We start from the raw sequence: 18,005 nt of genomic DNA, 5'->3' as shown, positions 1-18,005 counted from the left end.
AATAAAGGTACATTTTCTCATAATTCTGAGAAGAAGCTAAATTCTCTCCCTCTCTTGAAAACATTTTACTTTGTTTCTTTCAGCTTCTTAATTCTATATGTGTGTTTATGTCACAAATGTCAAATTGTAAATGGGTAAGGCTTTTTTCTTTTAAAAGAGTTAATGATTTGTAAACTGTAATTGCAATTTGTTACTTCTAGGAGTCCCCTGCCTAGGCTTTATGCCTTTTTTTGGAAAAACCACACTAGTTTGATACTTAAAGCATTTCTGAAAATAAAAGGCAAAATTATATGTTATAGGGGAATTTTTTTCCTCCCAGAGAGTATTATAAAGTATTATGAAAAGAATCCCTAATGACATCTCATCATTTAGAACATAGTCTTTGATGATGTGTTTCCAGTGTCCATATACTGTATTTGGTTCACAATTTCTCAGAATCATCTTAAGTCCAGTGAGTATTTTGGTATATCTGATTGAGGCTACATTTCAATTTGATTTGGCTACCTCATGATTTTTCATCTTTATGTTAACTGTATTAGGTTTGAACACATTTCTTTGCATTCTGAGTTTTTTCATTTTCCATTCAGTTTTGCTTATTTTTTATACAATGAGAGCAGTCTGCAATAAAACTTGTAAGCACAGAGTACTGTGTGAGGATGAAGGTTAAATATTGCAGCAGTACTGCTTGACTGAGAGGTGGCTCACTCATGAGTTCACGCTCTGTCTTGAGATATGTGTACTTGGTTAGTCGCTCAGTCGTATCCGACTGTCTGCAGCCCCATGGACTGTGGCCCACTAGGCTCCTCTGCCCATGGGATTTTCCAGGCAAGGATACTGGAGTGGGTTTCCATTTCCTACTCCAGGGGATCTTCCTGACCCAGGGATCAAACCCCTGTGGCTTGCTTCTCCTGCATTGGCAGGCAGATTCTTCACCACTAGGGCCACCTGGGAAGCCTTTGTTTTTGAGATACAAAAGTCTAAATTCTAATGTACTGAAGACAGAAGGAGGTGTTGGTATCAGTGTGTGATTAAGGAAAATGTAAGCTGTAAAAAAAAATTCAGCTTCTGTACAATTTAATGTTTTTACTTATTTATTTTGAACTCTTGACCAAATTGCTGACAGTTTTCCCATTTTTTAAAAAAAATTTAAATTGAACTAGTTAAAAATAATTTTGAGAATTTTAAGTATTTGCTGGGTTCAAGGCCAGGATTGCTGTTTTTTTTTTTTTTAACTCATATAAGACCTCTTGAAACAAATAGTAACCTCAAGGGATTTATGAGTGGGCTTCTATTGAAATTGATGCAAAATGCAGGGCCTTTTTATGAGGAAAGGATATAGAGGTTTTATCAGTCTTTCATAGGTGTCAGTAGCCATAAAGAGTTATGAGTCACTGTTCTAAGAAAACAACATACAACAGTTTACTTTTTTCTAAAATGCAATTTAGAAATAAAATATAGAAAACAAGTTGAAAAAAAAAGAAAAGAAAAGTTGAAATGACAAAACTTACAAATTATGTTAGACTAAGTAGAAACTGATGCAGATATTCAAAGCTTAAGTCAGTTATAAATTTAACATATCTAAAGTCATCTTTTCTTAAAAGTTCCTTTTGATTTGTTATAGAAATATATATCAGTTGTAGAAAATTTAGAAAATAAAATAAAAATTACCTCTTAACTCATAACCTAAAGCAGTTGGGCACTTTGAGGGTATTTCTTTCTTACTTAGAGTAATGTATTTTTGTAACGTTTAAACTTTCTTATGTTGAATTCATATCTCATTTTATTCATAGAGCAAAAGAAGGCTGATAAAGAAACAGGCACCTATGGTTAACTGACAAATCTAAAGTTACACATGCATGGTTATTGGTATGGGGCACAAACAAATTCCCCTGTCCCACCTTTGCTGTGTATATTCATTGTACTCTCTTGTCTCATTGCCGAAAACTTAAATTGAAGAAATTTTGGGAGAAGGCGATGGCACCCCACTCCAGTACTTTTGCCTGGAAAATCCCATGGATGGAGGAGCCTGGTGGGCTGCAGTCCATGGGGTTGCTAGCAGTCGGACACGACTGAGTGACTTCACTTTCACTTTTCACTTTCACGCATTGGAGAAGAAAATGGCAACCCACTCCAGTGTTCTTGCCTGGAGAATCCCAGGGACGGGGGGAGCCTGGTGGGCTGTTGTCTATGGGGTCGCACAGAGTTGGACACAACTGAAGTGACTTAGCAGCAGCAGTAGAATGTTAAGACTTCCCTGGTGGCTCAGATGGTAAAGAATCTGCCTGTAATGCAGGAGACCTGGGTTCAAACTCTGAGTTGGGACGATCCCCTAAAGGAGGGCATGGCAACCCACTCCAGGATTCTTGCCTGGAGAATCCTCATGGACAGAGGAGCCTGGCAGGCTGCAGTCCATGGCGTTGCAAAGAGTCAGACACGACTGAGCGACTAAGCAGTTGCAGCCATGCAATGTTAGATGCATCTGTCTTTTTTTAGATAATTTTGTTTCATTAAACTTCTGAAAAATTACTAAGTTTTTATATTTAGGTTCATCTTTCTATTTCTAAAAATAAAGTTTTATCATGGACTCATAAAATATAAAGAACATGGATTATTTCATCAACATTGTCTGATATGTCTCCTAGGTATGAGTTGAAATAAAGGAATATGTGACCATATTGCCTGAATTTTGTAGTAGATGTCATTTATCTTACTAGTAATTTGTTTTCCCATTACCATTTAAAAAAATGCTGTTGATTTAGTACAGATACTTTTAAATGGTTAAAAGTGTATTTTCCATCAATTACAGAAGGCACAACAATGTAGATCCTTCTTTCAAGAATGTTTTTATTGCTTAATATAACCTTGATAATTTGTTTATGCTGTTTAAGAGAATACTTCTAAAAAACTCAGTCATTCCATTCTTTAGAAATGAGAAAATTTCTCTCTTTACCATGCCTGAATTCAGCATTCCTCTGTTTTCTTAATTTTTGAGGTTAAAAACCCAGGCATCCATCAAGCCAGCAGATCTTTAACGGAGAAGCATTGCAAAAAAAAAAAAGGAAAAAAGACGTGTTATATTTGAGTGATGATCCCTGCAGTGTATGGCATAATGCTTGGTTGCAGAGCAGGCGCTCAATAAATGGTGAATTGAATTGAAACAAAGGTTTCTTGGATCCTTAATAGGACATTCCAGAGTGGGTATGATGGACTAAGAGTCATTTCTAAAGAAAATTGTATATATATTCCAAAATCTTTGGGTTTTATAATTTCTCAAATTAACAAACAAAAAAAGAATTAACTCTACCCCAGATCAACCTAGATATTAGCATTAATGTAAAGCCCTTTCCTTCTTTTCCCTTTAAGCATCCATCTCTTGATGTTTTCTCCTTTTTGTTTAGGATAGTAGGTAAAGAGAATGATAGGAGTTTTTTTTTTTTTTAAATGGGCTTAATGTCAATACTTTCTGCCTATTACAACTTCATACTTTAAGGAGAAAAATGAACAAATTTTGTTTCAGTGAATCGTTTTATTTTCTGTTTTTACTATTGAAAGCTGGAAATTGGAGTCTTTACTCACTTGCCTCAAACATGGGATGTAGAACTTTTTTCTTTTGCTTTACAAAGCTTTTCTTTTTTTACCATGCATTTAAGAAGAGGGTTAAAGAGTTTCTTTGATATTTCTCCCATCTCCTTTTTAATATTCTATTATGAAAATCTTCAAACATACAGAAAAATTGAAAGAATTATATAGATGAAACTTGATCACATAGCTATCCATACCTTAACCCTTAGTCCATTTTTTTATGATGTGTTTCAAAGAAAATTGTGGACATCTGCATACTTTACCTGTAAATACTTGAGCGTACATGTCATTTAACTTGCTCTCTCATAGTTTTTACAGCCTTATGAAAGTAAGATATTTCTCATGAGATCTGTCCTGATCTTCATCCTTAAGGTTAAGGCTAGTTTGCAGTTATGTCCTTTTTTGCTGCTGCTCTTTAATAAAAACCTTAGGTGTGTCTCAGAAGGCTTATAGCATATGATTAGCAAGATTTAAAAAGAAGATTATGAAAGTTTCTTCTGTGCCATATCACAGTGCTTTAGTTCTTATTTTCTGTAAGTAACATTGCATGAGAATGTTTGGTGCAAATTAAATCTTACTATTGGGTAATTCTTTTAAATTAAGAATTGAAGGTTGAACCTAATCTGTAAGGATCAGATATGGTGAAACCAAACAAGGAAGTCTTATCTAGTAACGGAATAAATAAGTAGGCTTGAGAGATTTATCCTAACTACATCTGGGTTTTATTTTCATCTGAAAAAAAGTTATTTTAAGCAGTTGGCTTCTTTGACTACATATTTTACAGTCTCCAAAAATTTAGTTCTATATTTCTGAGTGGTAAAATAGAAAAAGAAAAAAGTCTATTCAGATTTTGGTACAAACAAAGATACCTTCCATAACACATTAGTTCTTAGAGTCATTTTGTGTTTTCTGCTGTATAGGCTTTGTGATCTTTTATGGGATTTTTTTTAAGCCCAGAGTATTAGAGGAGGGACTATTTGGAGATAACTGTTTGACCAAGCACTTGATCCTGAATATTTCCTCTAGTGGGAATTTCAGGGAGAGAGTTCTTCAAGCCATAGTTTCTTCCAGTGGCACTGCTTGACTCTACTTGCCTCCCTTCAAAAAGGATTTCTGCATGAGCTGTTTTTTAAATTCTCTTCTCCTTTCTTTGTGTATTTTTTTTTTTTTTTTGGTTGGCATAAATTTAGTCTTTTTTTTTTTTTTTGGTTGTCTTCGTGTATTTTTAGAAAACAATTCAAAATTTAGAAATAACACTCTGATCTTAAACTGTTCTCCAATATGGCCACAGTTTTTTTCTTCTAGAGAGAATTATTGATTTAGTTTAAAACTGAATATGCTTTGGAATACTGACATTGACCTCTCATAGTGTCTTTGATTGAATCTTCTGTTCTTTTAATATATAAGAGATGTTTTGTTAGAAATCTGCCCCCCTTTTCAGGTGTATTTACCAAAATAGTACATATTGAATGCTAACTTTAATATTAGTTTTTTAACAATTAATAGGAACATTTAGGGCTTCCCTGATGGCTCAGATGGTAAAGAATCTGCCTGCAGTGCAAGAGACCTGGATTTGATCCCTGGATGGGGAAGATCCCCTGGAGAAGGCAATGGCCACCCACTTCAGTATTCTTGCCTGGGAAATCCCATTGGACAGAGCAGCATGGTGCGGTTGCAAAGAGTTGGACACAACTTAGCAACTGACATTAGTCATCTAAGCATTTGCCAAATTACTTATGTAAAACTGCTAGTATTTATAGATTTAATGAGTTCACAGTGTTCAGGCATTGTGTCACTTCAGTTCTTCCAAACTGTCCCATTTATTGCTCACAGGAATCCTGTTTGTAGAAGCTTCCTGAATTGTTAGGTTTAGTTAAACTGTCTTTAAGTAAGTTGTGTTATTTGTATCAAATTGAATGAATTGTACACAGTGGAATTATCTTAGTGGGTAGTACAGTCTTTCTTTCAAATTTTAGATACTTCATGGGAAAAGGGTCATTGAAGGCTCAATGTATTTAGGTGTTCAGTGCTGGACAAGGTGTTAAACCATTTATTTTAGTCCTCTTTGAATCTGTGAGATAGGTATTCTTTAAATTTTTTACCATTGAAGATACTAAATCTATGATTAATTTGTTAAATGGTGGAGCTGGGATTGATCCTCTGGTCTGACTTCGAAGCCATGTTCTTTCTGGTATATAGGTCTGTTCCTGAAATTTCCTACCATTTTATTCATATAAAATATCCAGAAAGATGACTTTTGCCTTAAACAAATAAAGACATTTTATGTTTATTTATATAAAGGGATTTGAGAGGAAAGTTTTTAAAAAAACACTTGAACATTAGAAAATGAAAAGGCTGGCTTGATAGAATACTGGTCAGAAGACCTAGGTTAAGGTCATTGCTACCTCTCCTTAATAGAGTGGATCTAATTTCTCTTAAATGTGTGTTTTTTTTCCATTTTTCTTCTGCTTTCTCTTTTGTAAAGAGGAAAATATTGATGTGACATGTACTGCAGGAATATTTTTACAATGAATTAAAATATGTGAAATTCCTTGATATTTTTAAGACTAAATAAGATGATTTTTATTAATTATGTTTGTTGCTGTAGGGGAGCTAAGGAGTAAACTGAAACCAATTCCATGAACAGTCATTTTTATTACCTGGAGAGTGATTATCTATACTGCAATTTATCCTAATTTTAATTTGATAATTTCTACATGTGCTTTTAAATTACTTGCTGAATTGGTGAGTTTTTGTTTTTGTTATTTTTTTTAAATTGAGAAAACCATCCCTCTGCTGTAAAAAATTTCAGTGCTCTGGTTTTGCTTGCAGCCTGCAGCCTAGCAGGGAACCCTTTGGAAACCACATATTCACAGAAGGTTTGACACAAGTTCAGTGTAGGGCTATTCAGTTCCAGCAGCTGTGAGAACTGAGTATGGTTCACAGTGTGGGAAACATCACCATTTCTGCTCCTACAGATTTATATCTTTTGGTGGTCTGAAATTAGTTATCAGGTAGCTCTGTTTAGATATAACATGGAATTGAAACGCCCAAAGGAAATACTTTTTATAGTACCTCTACCTAATTTCTTCTAGCTCCTGATTGATTCTCTCTCACCTCAATAACATTAGTATGAATAACTGAAGAGTTGATGACTCCAGATTTTTCAACCCAACGTTTTCTGAGGAGGACAGACTGAAGCATCTGCTCATATTTTGTGTTGATGATTTCTGTTTCACAACCAGTTGTTTATTCTCTCAAAAGCTTTTCTCAGCTCTCTTCTTCCTTCATCTTGAGCCCATTTCCCTCCAATCTCACTGTCTCCCTTAATTTCCAAATTTTCTTTAGTTCAGATGATCCTCTACTTTAGGGAACAATAATTCTCAAGATATGTGTGTTCTACATCTAAAAGCTCAGAGTCTTAATTCTTTGATAAGTGTATGGTGGAATAATGCTGTTGCTAAATTTTGTAGAAACACGATTTTAAAATTAAAAAAAAAAACACTTTAAATTGCTGAAATTAGGTGTTTGATTAGCTTATGATATGTAGCCTACTTGAGGAACCATTAATTTGGGTATTAATATAGTATTTGGTATTTTTTTTGTCAACAGGAAGAAGGTAGATAATGACTATAATGCTCTTCAAGAAAGACTCAGTACTTTGCCTGATAAGTTGTCTTATAATATCATGGTATGTTTGATGTGTTTCTTTTAAAGTAGAATATTGTTTCTTGTAAAGGTGTTAACTATGTAAAGTAAAAAGGTGTTTCTTTGCTTTATATGTATTGATTTACAAGTTGACTCCCTGGACTAGATCAGAGATAGCTCATAGTAAAGGTTTCTGTTTTACTTTATAATAATGTACTAATTGTGGTAATAGTTGGTATTCTTTTCCTTTTTTAGATTTAAAATTATGTTATGATGCCATAAATGGCATAAATGTTAACATAAAATTTGACGTATTTGGTATGCAAATTTACTTTGTTAGCAAACTAATTACAACAGAAATATGGCATGTAGTCATTTCCTGTTAACCAGAGCAGCAGTAGACCATAATGTTATATATCTTGGAGAATTAAATCACAGAACATGGATTTTATATATATATAAAGGTGCTGATAATTTTTTTTTTTAATATTCAGATCTTCATATCAACATATTAGTCTATTTGTGAGCCCTGAATTAGATTCTTTCTTTGCATGAATATTCTTTTTCATGAAGACTGTGTTCTTAATTTAGACCAGATATTTTGAAAATATATTGTTCTTTATTATACCAGCTCAAATATTTCATAAATTTTGTAAACCTTTGAAAGCTCTTTGTTAATTCCTGTTTTGCCCCCCCAAAGACAGTATTTTCTCAGAAATAATTTTCAGTTTAAAAAAATCAAAGTTAGTCTTTATTAATACTTTATTTCTAGTTTGCTTTCATTTAGATTTATGACTGAGCAAAAAATAAATATGTTTGGAAGCAACGCTTATTTCTCTGAAAGCTATTTTTGTAAATATGCTCATTTCTTTTGTTGTTTTAATGTTGATAAATTAACCTAAATTTTTTCTAAGGTTTTCCTAGTGAAATTATAATGTTAAATGTCCATGAAGTTGACACTTTATTTTTCTTAGTGAGGAGATTTTTTAAAAAAGACCTCCACACACAGCTTTTAATGCTGTTTCATAAAACGTAGTTTTTAGTGTTTTTAATTTTTTTTAACCTTCTCTCTTTTTTTTGAACAATAGGTACCATTTGGCCCCTTTGCCTTCATGCCAGGAAAACTCGTGCATACTAATGAAGTCACTGTTTTACTTGGGGACAATTGGTTTGCAAAATGTTCAGCAAAGCAGGCTGTTGGCTTAGTTGAGCACCGGAAAGAACGTATGTACTAATTATAAATGATGTTTCTTTGCTGGATATTTATTGGTTCACAAAGTGCCAGGCTGGTGGACTGTTTGTTATTAACAGTATTAGATAAGTGTGAGAAATATCCAGGCTATTTGTGATTCTGTTGAATTGGAGATAGTTTGAGCAGATCCAGCATTTGAAAATGTGGACTGGAGAATGGAACATCTGGGTTGGAAATGTCACCCATATTAGCGTGTTTTTAGAAATTACCAGGTGTAAAAGTCATCACACATGGTTTTGTAGATAGCAGTAGGATAGATATAAGAATTGGGGTCATTTTACATTTTATAATTGGTTTGCTTTAGTTGTTTTTCAAGACTTTATTTTTCCCCAGAATACGAGAACACACAGGAATTTGCTTCCTACTTATTGGACTAGGATAAATACCTATTTGCAAAGTAGAAACAATTCTTAAACATGTGTTTTGGTTTGGAAGAACTCATGTTTCCATTTTACAGAAGAAAAGGCCAGGTGTGGAGAAATGCTATCTACAACATCACTCTTAAACTTAAATGGTTTGAGGTTTCTGCCTCATTTCATTGAGGTCATTCTAGTTTTCTTTAGATAGTGTTTGTTGGTTTATATATATCCATACATACATTTTTTAGTTGGATTGATTCACTTGGGTTCTAACTTGGTTGCATTTTAATATTAGGTCTGTTTAATATCTAATACATGTTTTTATTTCTGTAATAGCATACTTAAATTGATAGCATAATATCACCCATACCTGCTTTTTACTCTTCTACTTAAATGTGTCTCTGAAAACAAATTTTTGAGGCTCCTTCTGTTTAAATGAGGTCATGTAGATAGAAAATAGCTGAGTTTTCTAAAGCTGAAATTATTTCATTTATATATGAGTGGGTACTAGTTGGAGAACTCATTTACTCAGTGAAATTCTGGAATCTATGTTTGGAGACTCTAATTGCAAGTCAAAACCTATAAGTTTATAATTGATATATATTTTGATCTTTTGTGACACTAATCACAATTGTATTGTTTGGCCTGTGTATAATTCCTGGCAATGATAATTGTTTTGGCATTACCACATTAAAGTAAGTCATGTATATTAGAGCCAAGAGAATGGGTATAATTCTTTAAAGGTCTTTCATAATGGTGAAGGCTTGCTGTATTTACTGGGAAAACTGCTGATATGAAATCAGTTCATTTTTTGAAATTTGTTCACTTTGATTTTCATTTGGATGTTTCAGCAAAGAAATCTTCAGGATCATTTTGACTTATATTAATGAAAGAACACTTTTAATAGATGAGAGCTCTAGAATAGCAAAATATTGTTTGGTAAATCACTTTCTAGTGTTAAATACAGTTTTAGAAAGTGACCAAAGCAATGACTTTTGGGATCAATATTTATCTAAAATATTTTTTGGAATATATATATAAAATTATGTTTGAGAATCTGTTTTGGTAAATGAATTCTAAATAGTTGTTTTCTTCACAGTTTTATAGTAATTTATAATAACTGAAGAAATTATTTAGGCATATTATTGTACTTAACATTTATTAAGAAAAGATACTTTATTTTTCTTAAGGCAGAAGAAATACAACAGGTTAAACATACTTACCTCAGGGTCAACAGGGTAATGGGGGAAGATGAAGGGAGGTCATTGAATGTTTAAAAAGTAGTAAAAAATAAAGGACAAAATGGGTTTAACACAACAACAGTAAGAGGATTCAGAGGCAGTAACTCAGAGGAAGATGATTTCTAAGAGAAAGATGGCAAGCTCAGTGCCCTACCCTTTTGCTCACGTCTGGCATTTTGTCATTTAACATGAATATGAGCAGCTTTTATTTGGTATACTGTTCTATTAGTTACAACTAATTGTAATTAAAGATTTGTTTAACTAGCAGTGCAATCAGGAAGCAGAATAGGATACAGGGTATACCATAGTCAGTCAGGACACAGGACCACACTGAAAACTCTCTTGTGTTTTCCTTTTTGTGGTCATATACTATCTCTACCCCTGATCTGTCTCTATCACCTTTTCCAGAATGCCGTATCAGTGGAATCACACACTAGATGACCTTCTGAAACTGACTTTGACTCACCATAACGCCTCATCCAGTTTGTTCTGTGTATGAAGTAGTGGTATAAACACTACTTGATTGCTGAGTAGTGTTCCATTACATTCACGTACCACAGGTTTTCTGTTTATCCATTGAAAGACGCTTGGGTTTGCTTCCATTTTTGGCAGTTACAAATGGAGTTGCTATATACCTTTTTGTACAGGTTTTTATGTGACCGTAAATTTTGTTTGCTGTTGAGACATACTTGTTCTCTTTTGGTGTCTGGCTGGCTGGCCTCATAGATGGTATTCCTTCCTCTGCACTGCTTCAAAAGAGCTTAAGAATTGGTGTTAATTCTTCTTTAAATGTTTGATAGAATGCATCTGTGAAGCTATCTGTTCTGGGCTTTTTATTATTAGAAAGTTTTGGATTATTTATTAAGTCTTACTTGTTCTAGGTCTATACAGATTTTGTGTTTCTTCTTGTTTCAGTTTAAGTAGTCTATATGTTTCCAGGAATTTGTCCATCTAGCTTATCACGTTTGTTGGCATTTAACTATTATTCTTTTATATTCCTATTTCTGTAAAATAAGTAGTATTTATCTCCATTTTAATTTTTTAATTAATACACTTCTTATTTAAGATTCAGGTTTGTTTTCTTCTTCTGCAGGTTTACTGCATATTTCATTTCAGATTGTATATGTGAGTGTATAAAGGCATCTCTGTTTTTATTTATGGTTTTAGTCATTTGAGTCTTCTTTCTCTTTTTTCTTTGCCAGTCTAGGTAAAGGCTTATCCATTTTGTTGGTCTTCTCAAAGAACCAACTTTTAATTTTGTTGATTGTTTTCTGTTGTTTTTCTTGTCTCTGTTTTATTTTTACTTTAATCTTTGTTATTCCTTCCTTCTGGTAGGTTTGGATATGGTTTATTATACTTTTTCAAGTTTCTTAAACATATAAGGTTATGATTTGAGATTTTTTTTAACGTAGGTGTTTATAGGTATAAATCTCTTAGCATTGGTTTCTCTGCATCCTGTAAATTTTGATCTGTTGTGTCTTCATTTTTGTTTATCTCAAGGTATTTTTTAGTTTCCTTTATAATTTCTACTTTGACGTGTTCATTGTTTTGTTAAATTTCCTTGTGTTTGTTAATTTTCCATTTTGCCTTCTGTTGTTGGTTTCTAGTTTCATTTCATTGGATTGAAACCATACAAAGTATTTTTTCCAATCTTGTGAAAAGGTTTAAGACTTGTTTTGTGACCTATCATGTGGTCTTTCTTAGAGAATGTTGTGTTTCCCTTAGAAGAATGGGTACTCTGTTCCTGTTGGGTGAATATTCTGAATATATCTGTTAGGTCTATTTGTTCTATAGTATTATTAAGGTCCTCTTTCCTTATCAGTCTCCTTTTTGGTTCATTTGTCCTTTATCGTCCTCTGTTGACATCTCTAATTCTTATTGTAGAACCACTTGAACTGTGTCATTTTTTGCTTCATATATTTGAGGCTCTGTTGTTAGGTTGTGTGTATTTTTTATAATCGTATATTTTTTAAGTTTTATGATGTATAGTTGATTTATAAGTTTTAATTTTTATTATACAGCAAAATGATTCGGTTATACATACATATGTTCTTTTCCATTATGGTTTATCACAGGATATTGAATATAGGTCCATGTGCTCTACAATAGGACCTTGTTGTTTATCCATTGAGTATATAGTAGTTTGCATTTGCTAATCCCAAGCTCCCAGTCATTCCTTCCCCACTTCCCCTCTCCCTTGGCAACCACAAGTCTGTTCTCTATATCTGTGAGTCTGTTTGTATTTCATAGCTATATGCATGTGTGTCTTAGTTTCGATTCCACAATAAGTGATAGTGTGTGGTATTTGTCATTCTCTTTTTTTCTTTGCTTACTTAAGTATAATGATCTCTTAGTCCATCCATGTTGTTGCAAATGGCATTATTTCATTCTTTTTATAGCTGAGTAATATTCCATTGTATATTCATGCACTTTTATCCATTTATCTGCCCGTTGACATTTAGATTGTTTCCATGTCTAGCTATTATAAATAGTGCTGCTATGAATTTAGGGGTATTTTTCCCCAGTTACAGTTTTGTCTTAGATGTATGTCCAGGAGTGGGGTTGCTGGATCATATGGCAACTCTGGTTTTAGATTTTTTGAGGAACCTCTGTACTGTTTTCCATAGTGGCTGCATCAGTTTTGAGTTCCCACCAACAGTGTAGAAGGCTTTCTTTTTCTCCACATCCCCTCCAGCATTTGTTGTTTGTAGACTTTTTGATGATGGCCATTCTGACTGGTATGAGGGTGGTACTTCATTGTGGCTTTGATTTGCATTTCGCTAATAATTAGTGATGATGAGCATCTTTTCATGTGCCTGTCCATTCTCCTAATCTGTGCCTTCCTACTCTATATTGTAGTTTAATACATTTACATTTACAGTAACTTTATAGAGTATTGCCATTTTATTATTTTTTGATATGTCTTTTGTACAGCTTTTACATATCTCATTTCCTTCATTATTGCCTTCCTCTGTGTTTAGTTGGGTTTTTTTCTTTGTGGTAATGTGTTTTGATCCCCTTTCTCATTTCCTTTGTTAATGGTTTATAAGTATTTTGTTTGTAGTTACTACGGAGATTACTTACAACATTGTAAAGTTGTAACAATGTATTTTGAATTGGTTCCAACTTAACTTCAATCCTCCAATATTCTGGCCTAGAGAATTCCATGGGCTGCATAGTCCATGGGGTTGCAAAGTCAGACATGGCTGAGCAACTTGCACTTTCACTTTGGGCTTCCTTGGTGGCTCAGCTGGTAAAGAATCCACCTACAATGTGGGAGACCTGGGTTTGATCCCTGGGTGGGGAAGATCCCCTGGAGAATGGAAGGGCTTATGCACTCCAGTATTCTGGCCTGGAGAATTCCATGGACTGTATAGTATGGGGTTGCAAAGAGTCAGACATGACTGAGCGACTTTCACTTTCACTTTCTAACTTGGAAAAACTTTTCTGTATAGCTCTGTTCCTCCTCTATTATCAGTGTCACAAATCATACCTTTATATTGTGTACCTATTAACAGATTTATGATGATTTTTTAATGCACTTCTCTTTTACATCCTGCAGCAAATAAAAAGTGGAGTTACAAACCATAATGGCAGTTATACTGTTTGTAATTTTTGCCAGTGTTCGCCTTTCCCAGAGGCATATAGCTTCTAGTTACTGCCCAGTGGCCTTTCATTTCAACTGAAGAGTTCCCTGAAGTTTTTCCTGTAGGGCAGGCATAACAATAAGGAACTCCTTCAGCTTTTGTTCATTTGGAAATGTCTTAATTTACCCTTCATATGTGAAGGACAGTTTTGATGAATGTGGTAATCTCAATTGAGAGTGTTTTCTCTCAGCATTTTAAGCCTACTGGAATTCTGACTTCCACAGTTTCTATTGAGAATTCTGCTTATATTGTTATGAAGATCTCTTGTGATGATTTTCTTTTTCTTTGCTGTTTTGAAGATTCTCTGTCTTTCAGAAGTTTGATTATGTATCTTGATGTGGGTCTCTGGGTTTATTCTACCTGGAATTAGTTGAGCTTTTTAGATTTGTTGATTTGTTGATCTTTGGGCAAATTTAGAATTTGTTTGGCACCCATTATTTCTTCAGAAATAATTATATTTCTGAATGATTATATTCAGAAATATAATCCCTTTGCCACTGTCTCTTCTTGTTCTTGAGACTTCCTTAATGTACATATTAATCTATTTGATATGTCCCATGAATCCCTTAGGCTCAGTTCACTTTCTTCATTCTTTTTCTTTCTATTCATTAGACTTGATGATTTCAAATGTCTAATCTTTGAGTTCACTGATCCTGATTTTCTTCGGCTTGTTCAAATATGTTGTTGATGCTATAGTGAATTTTTGAATTTAATTATTATATTTTTCAACTCCAGAGTTTGGTTCCTTTTTATAATTTCTATCACTTTGTGGTTGTTCTCACTTTCTTCATGTATTGTTTTTAAAATTTACTTTAGTTATTTGTATTTCTCTTTAGCTGTTTGAGCATATACACAGGCAGTTGTTTTAAAGTCTTGTTCTAGTATATCTGATGCCTGTGTTTCTTCAGGGAGTTTCTGGAGATTTATTTTGTTCTTTTGAATGGACTGTGTTTTCCTTTTTACTGTATGCTTTTAGATTTTCTGATGAACGATGAAAATTGGGCATTTGAAAAAACAAGTGTATGTGGAGTATGTATTGCAGATAACACGCTGGTAAGAAACTTTTGTGATTTATCTTATGAGGCAGTTTGTGTATCCTTTAGTATCTTCAGTGAGGTATATCTTAAATGCATTGGTATTTTGTTACGAAGTATAAACTTTTGACTTTTGGTTTTATCTACATAATAAATGTAGATAGCTTTAAAACATCATGCACCTTAAAATAATGAAAAAGTAGCATCCTTCTGTGTACCTCTCTGCTTCTAGTCCTCATTCCATAGAGATATTTCATCTAGTGTTTAAGCTCATCTTTTGCTTGTCCTTTTTATGTACACTTCCCAAGTACTTTGCATATTCTATTTTCTTGATTCTTTTTTCCAGTTTTATATAGTATCAGTTGCCTACCTATAATTGAAGGATAACATTTAATTCATTTACATGTTCTTCTCCCTGTCCCTCAATCTTTTTAATATTTTTTATTACAACTTTTGTTTAATCAGCATTCATGCTTAACTGTAATTCCATTTCCATTTTTGAACAACCTTTCATTTGAAGTTTACTGTTTATTTTTGTTTGTTGCATAAAGTTATGTATCTATTGTTAATTCAGCCAAACACCTTTATTCTTGGAGACCTCTGTACTAGAGTCCTTCATAGTCTTGCTTTGATTTGTACTTGCTCCCATCTTGAATTTCAAAGAATGTCTATTTTCCTAGTCTTTTCCTTTATCACTGTACCATATCTTTGCCTCTTATTTATTTCCTATTTCTTGATTCCCATGGCATCTCCTTTCAAGTTTTACTCATTTTGTTGGAGGGGGTGTGTGTGTGTTAGTCACTCAGTCATGTCCAACTCTTTGCAACCCCATGGACTAGAGTTGGCCAGGCTCCTCTGGCCCTGGAATTCTCCAGGAAAGAATGGGTTGCCATTTCCTCCTCCAGGGGATCTTTCCAACCCAGGGACCAAACCTGGGTCTCCTGCATTACAGGTAGATTCTTTACCGTCTGAGCCACTTCAGTAATTTTCTAGAAAGGTGTGTGGGAGATACATTTTTTGAAATTTTGCATGTCTGCAAATATTTTTTATACTCCTGCTTTTTGTAACTCGTCTATTTAGAATTCTAAGTTGAAACAGTTTTGAAGGCTTTCTGTCTTACGTGTTGCTATTTAAAAATCTGATGCCATCACTTTCCTTTGTATGTGACTGTGTTTTTTCCCTTTAGAAATTTTAGGTTCCTGTCTTACTCCTAATGATCTGAAGTGCTACTGTGATATACCTTGCATAGAGCTTTTAAAATTCATTGCTAGGTGTTTGGTAGGAACTTCCATTGTGGAAATTCATGTCCTACAGTTTTGGGAAATATTTATTATTATTTCTTTGATAATTTCTCTCCTGTTGTCCATCTCTTTGTCTTTGTTACAGTTTTTACTTGATCTTATTTCTATTTTATGTTTGGAATTGTGGATTGAGGTTTTTTTGTTTTTTTTGTTTTTTTCCTTAAATTCCTATACAGTTTAATTCCCAGGAGCTCTGCTTTTTGTTTGTTCATTTATATGTTTGTTGTCCTTTGTATGTTTCTTTGGTGTAGGTACTATTCTGGTTTCATAAATACAAAGTGTTGTTTTAGGATTTTAGAGTTTTTTGTTTAAAGTTTTCTTCATACATTGCTTTTGGTTTTATTCCTTTCGTAGTTAATTTTTTACTTTCTCTCACATTAGTAGTGAAGACTTCAAATATTTGGTGATCATTGGCTAACCATTCATACTCCTTTTTAAAAAAAACCTTTTTTAAAAATTTTATTTATTTATTTGGCTGTGCCGGTTCTTAGTTGCATCACAGAGCATCTTCAGTCTTTGTTGTGGCATGCAGGATCTTTAGTTGTAGCGTGTGGAACTAGTTCCCTGACCTGGAATCAAGCTTGAGCCCCTAGCATTGGGAGCTTGGAGTCTTAGCCACTGGACGACCAGGCGAAGAGCTGACCATTCATACTCTTAAAGAGTTAAGCACTGTTAGGAGACTGTGTGGGGCAGTTTGTTGAGTAGCAGCTTTTCTGTCAGGAGTTAAAAGTCCCAGACTGGCTTTTCTCATTAAGAGATTGACAGAATATCAGCAGTCTTGGAGTTAATTATCCTCCTACGAAAGAATTTTCTAATCTTCCCCTAGTGTTTGAGAACTGGGCTGGATGTATCAGAGTTCAGTATGTATGCTGGTTTCACCAAGACATTTCCTGTTCTCTTCTTAGTTCTTCACCCCTCCCCATAATTCCTGTAAGCCACTCTAGGCTGTAAATCTTTTGCTAACTCGAGAAGGATGATTACTTGGCTATACTTTGGGGGGATGCACACTTTAATCCAGGTCTTTGCTTTTAGTTCACCTTTTCCTTCAGAAGTACTATCATAAGAGGGTCTTCTCCAAGTCCTGCAACTGCAGCTTTACGACTGTGACAGTTGCAGCTTTTTCTGTTGCGCAGAAGTCAGTTACCAGGTGTCCAGTTTCCAAAACCTGGTTGATATCCTTTGTTATATTCCTTGTCTCCTTTCCCATTATCTTTGTCCTTAGGCCTTTAAAAGTTTTTTTCTTAGTTGTTACTTTAATGGGGAAAAAGTAAATACTAAGTACATGAATTCAATCTGTGTTAAAGCAGAAGTTGGGAGCTTTGAGCTGGTTTGAGGAGAGATCCTATACAGAGGTTTGTGAACATTTCCACCAGGGGGCATGTCCTATTGAGACTGAATAAAGAATATTGAAAAATTCCAGCACACAAAAGGAAAGAGATTGGAATGGAGTAGTCACAAAGGATTCAGAAGAGACTTGTCTTTACAGACCTGATTCTGTTCAGTACATATGAGTATATGGCTAGGTAGGAAGATTGCTTTTGTGAATGTTTGTAACTTTTATTAGGCTTTGCAAATAATTTTTATCACATTTATAGTTTTACTGTTTTCACATACATATAATGCCATAAACTGTTAACTAAGTATTTGATCCTGTGTAGTGAATAATGTATCATTTATCTTTATGTGAAAATGGTTCTTCTGAAGTTAAGAGCTTTTAGATTTTCCTCACTATTTTAAAGCCTTTAGAACTTGCGCTGTTAATTTTGCTTTCAGTCTCTTCTCTTATTGCTAGTACAAAGGATTTTAGCTAGTTCTGGACAAATTATAGAGTCTGAATTAGTGAAGACTTTAAATATTAGGCTATATTTGTTGAAGAAATAACATGCAGTCTAGTCTCATCAGCTAAACAAGTAATAACTGTACCAAATCTATATACTTTTG

The 18,005-nt window shown here is 33.9% G+C and overlaps 1 protein-coding gene across 1 annotated transcript in view; it reads left to right on the top strand.

The window, feature by feature from the left end:
* URI1 (URI1, prefoldin like chaperone) overlaps positions 1 to 18,005 on the top strand; it is a 65,493-nt gene that overhangs the window by 29,909 nt on the left and 17,579 nt on the right. Inside the window, exons 3-4 of the mRNA XM_027516042.1 lie at positions 7,195 to 7,273; positions 8,319 to 8,454. Of these exons, the coding sequence (XP_027371843.1) occupies positions 7,195 to 7,273; positions 8,319 to 8,454 (215 nt within the window). The remainder of the gene's footprint in view (positions 1 to 7,194; positions 7,274 to 8,318; positions 8,455 to 18,005) is intronic.

The sequence above is a fragment of the Bos indicus x Bos taurus genome, chromosome 18 (genome assembly GCF_003369695.1).
Source record: "Bos indicus x Bos taurus breed Angus x Brahman F1 hybrid chromosome 18, Bos_hybrid_MaternalHap_v2.0, whole genome shotgun sequence".
NCBI classification, from domain to species: Eukaryota; Metazoa; Chordata; class Mammalia; order Artiodactyla; family Bovidae; genus Bos; species Bos indicus x Bos taurus.
Note: the sequence above shows the minus strand (reverse complement) of the source record. Positions and strands in the feature narration are given on the sequence as shown.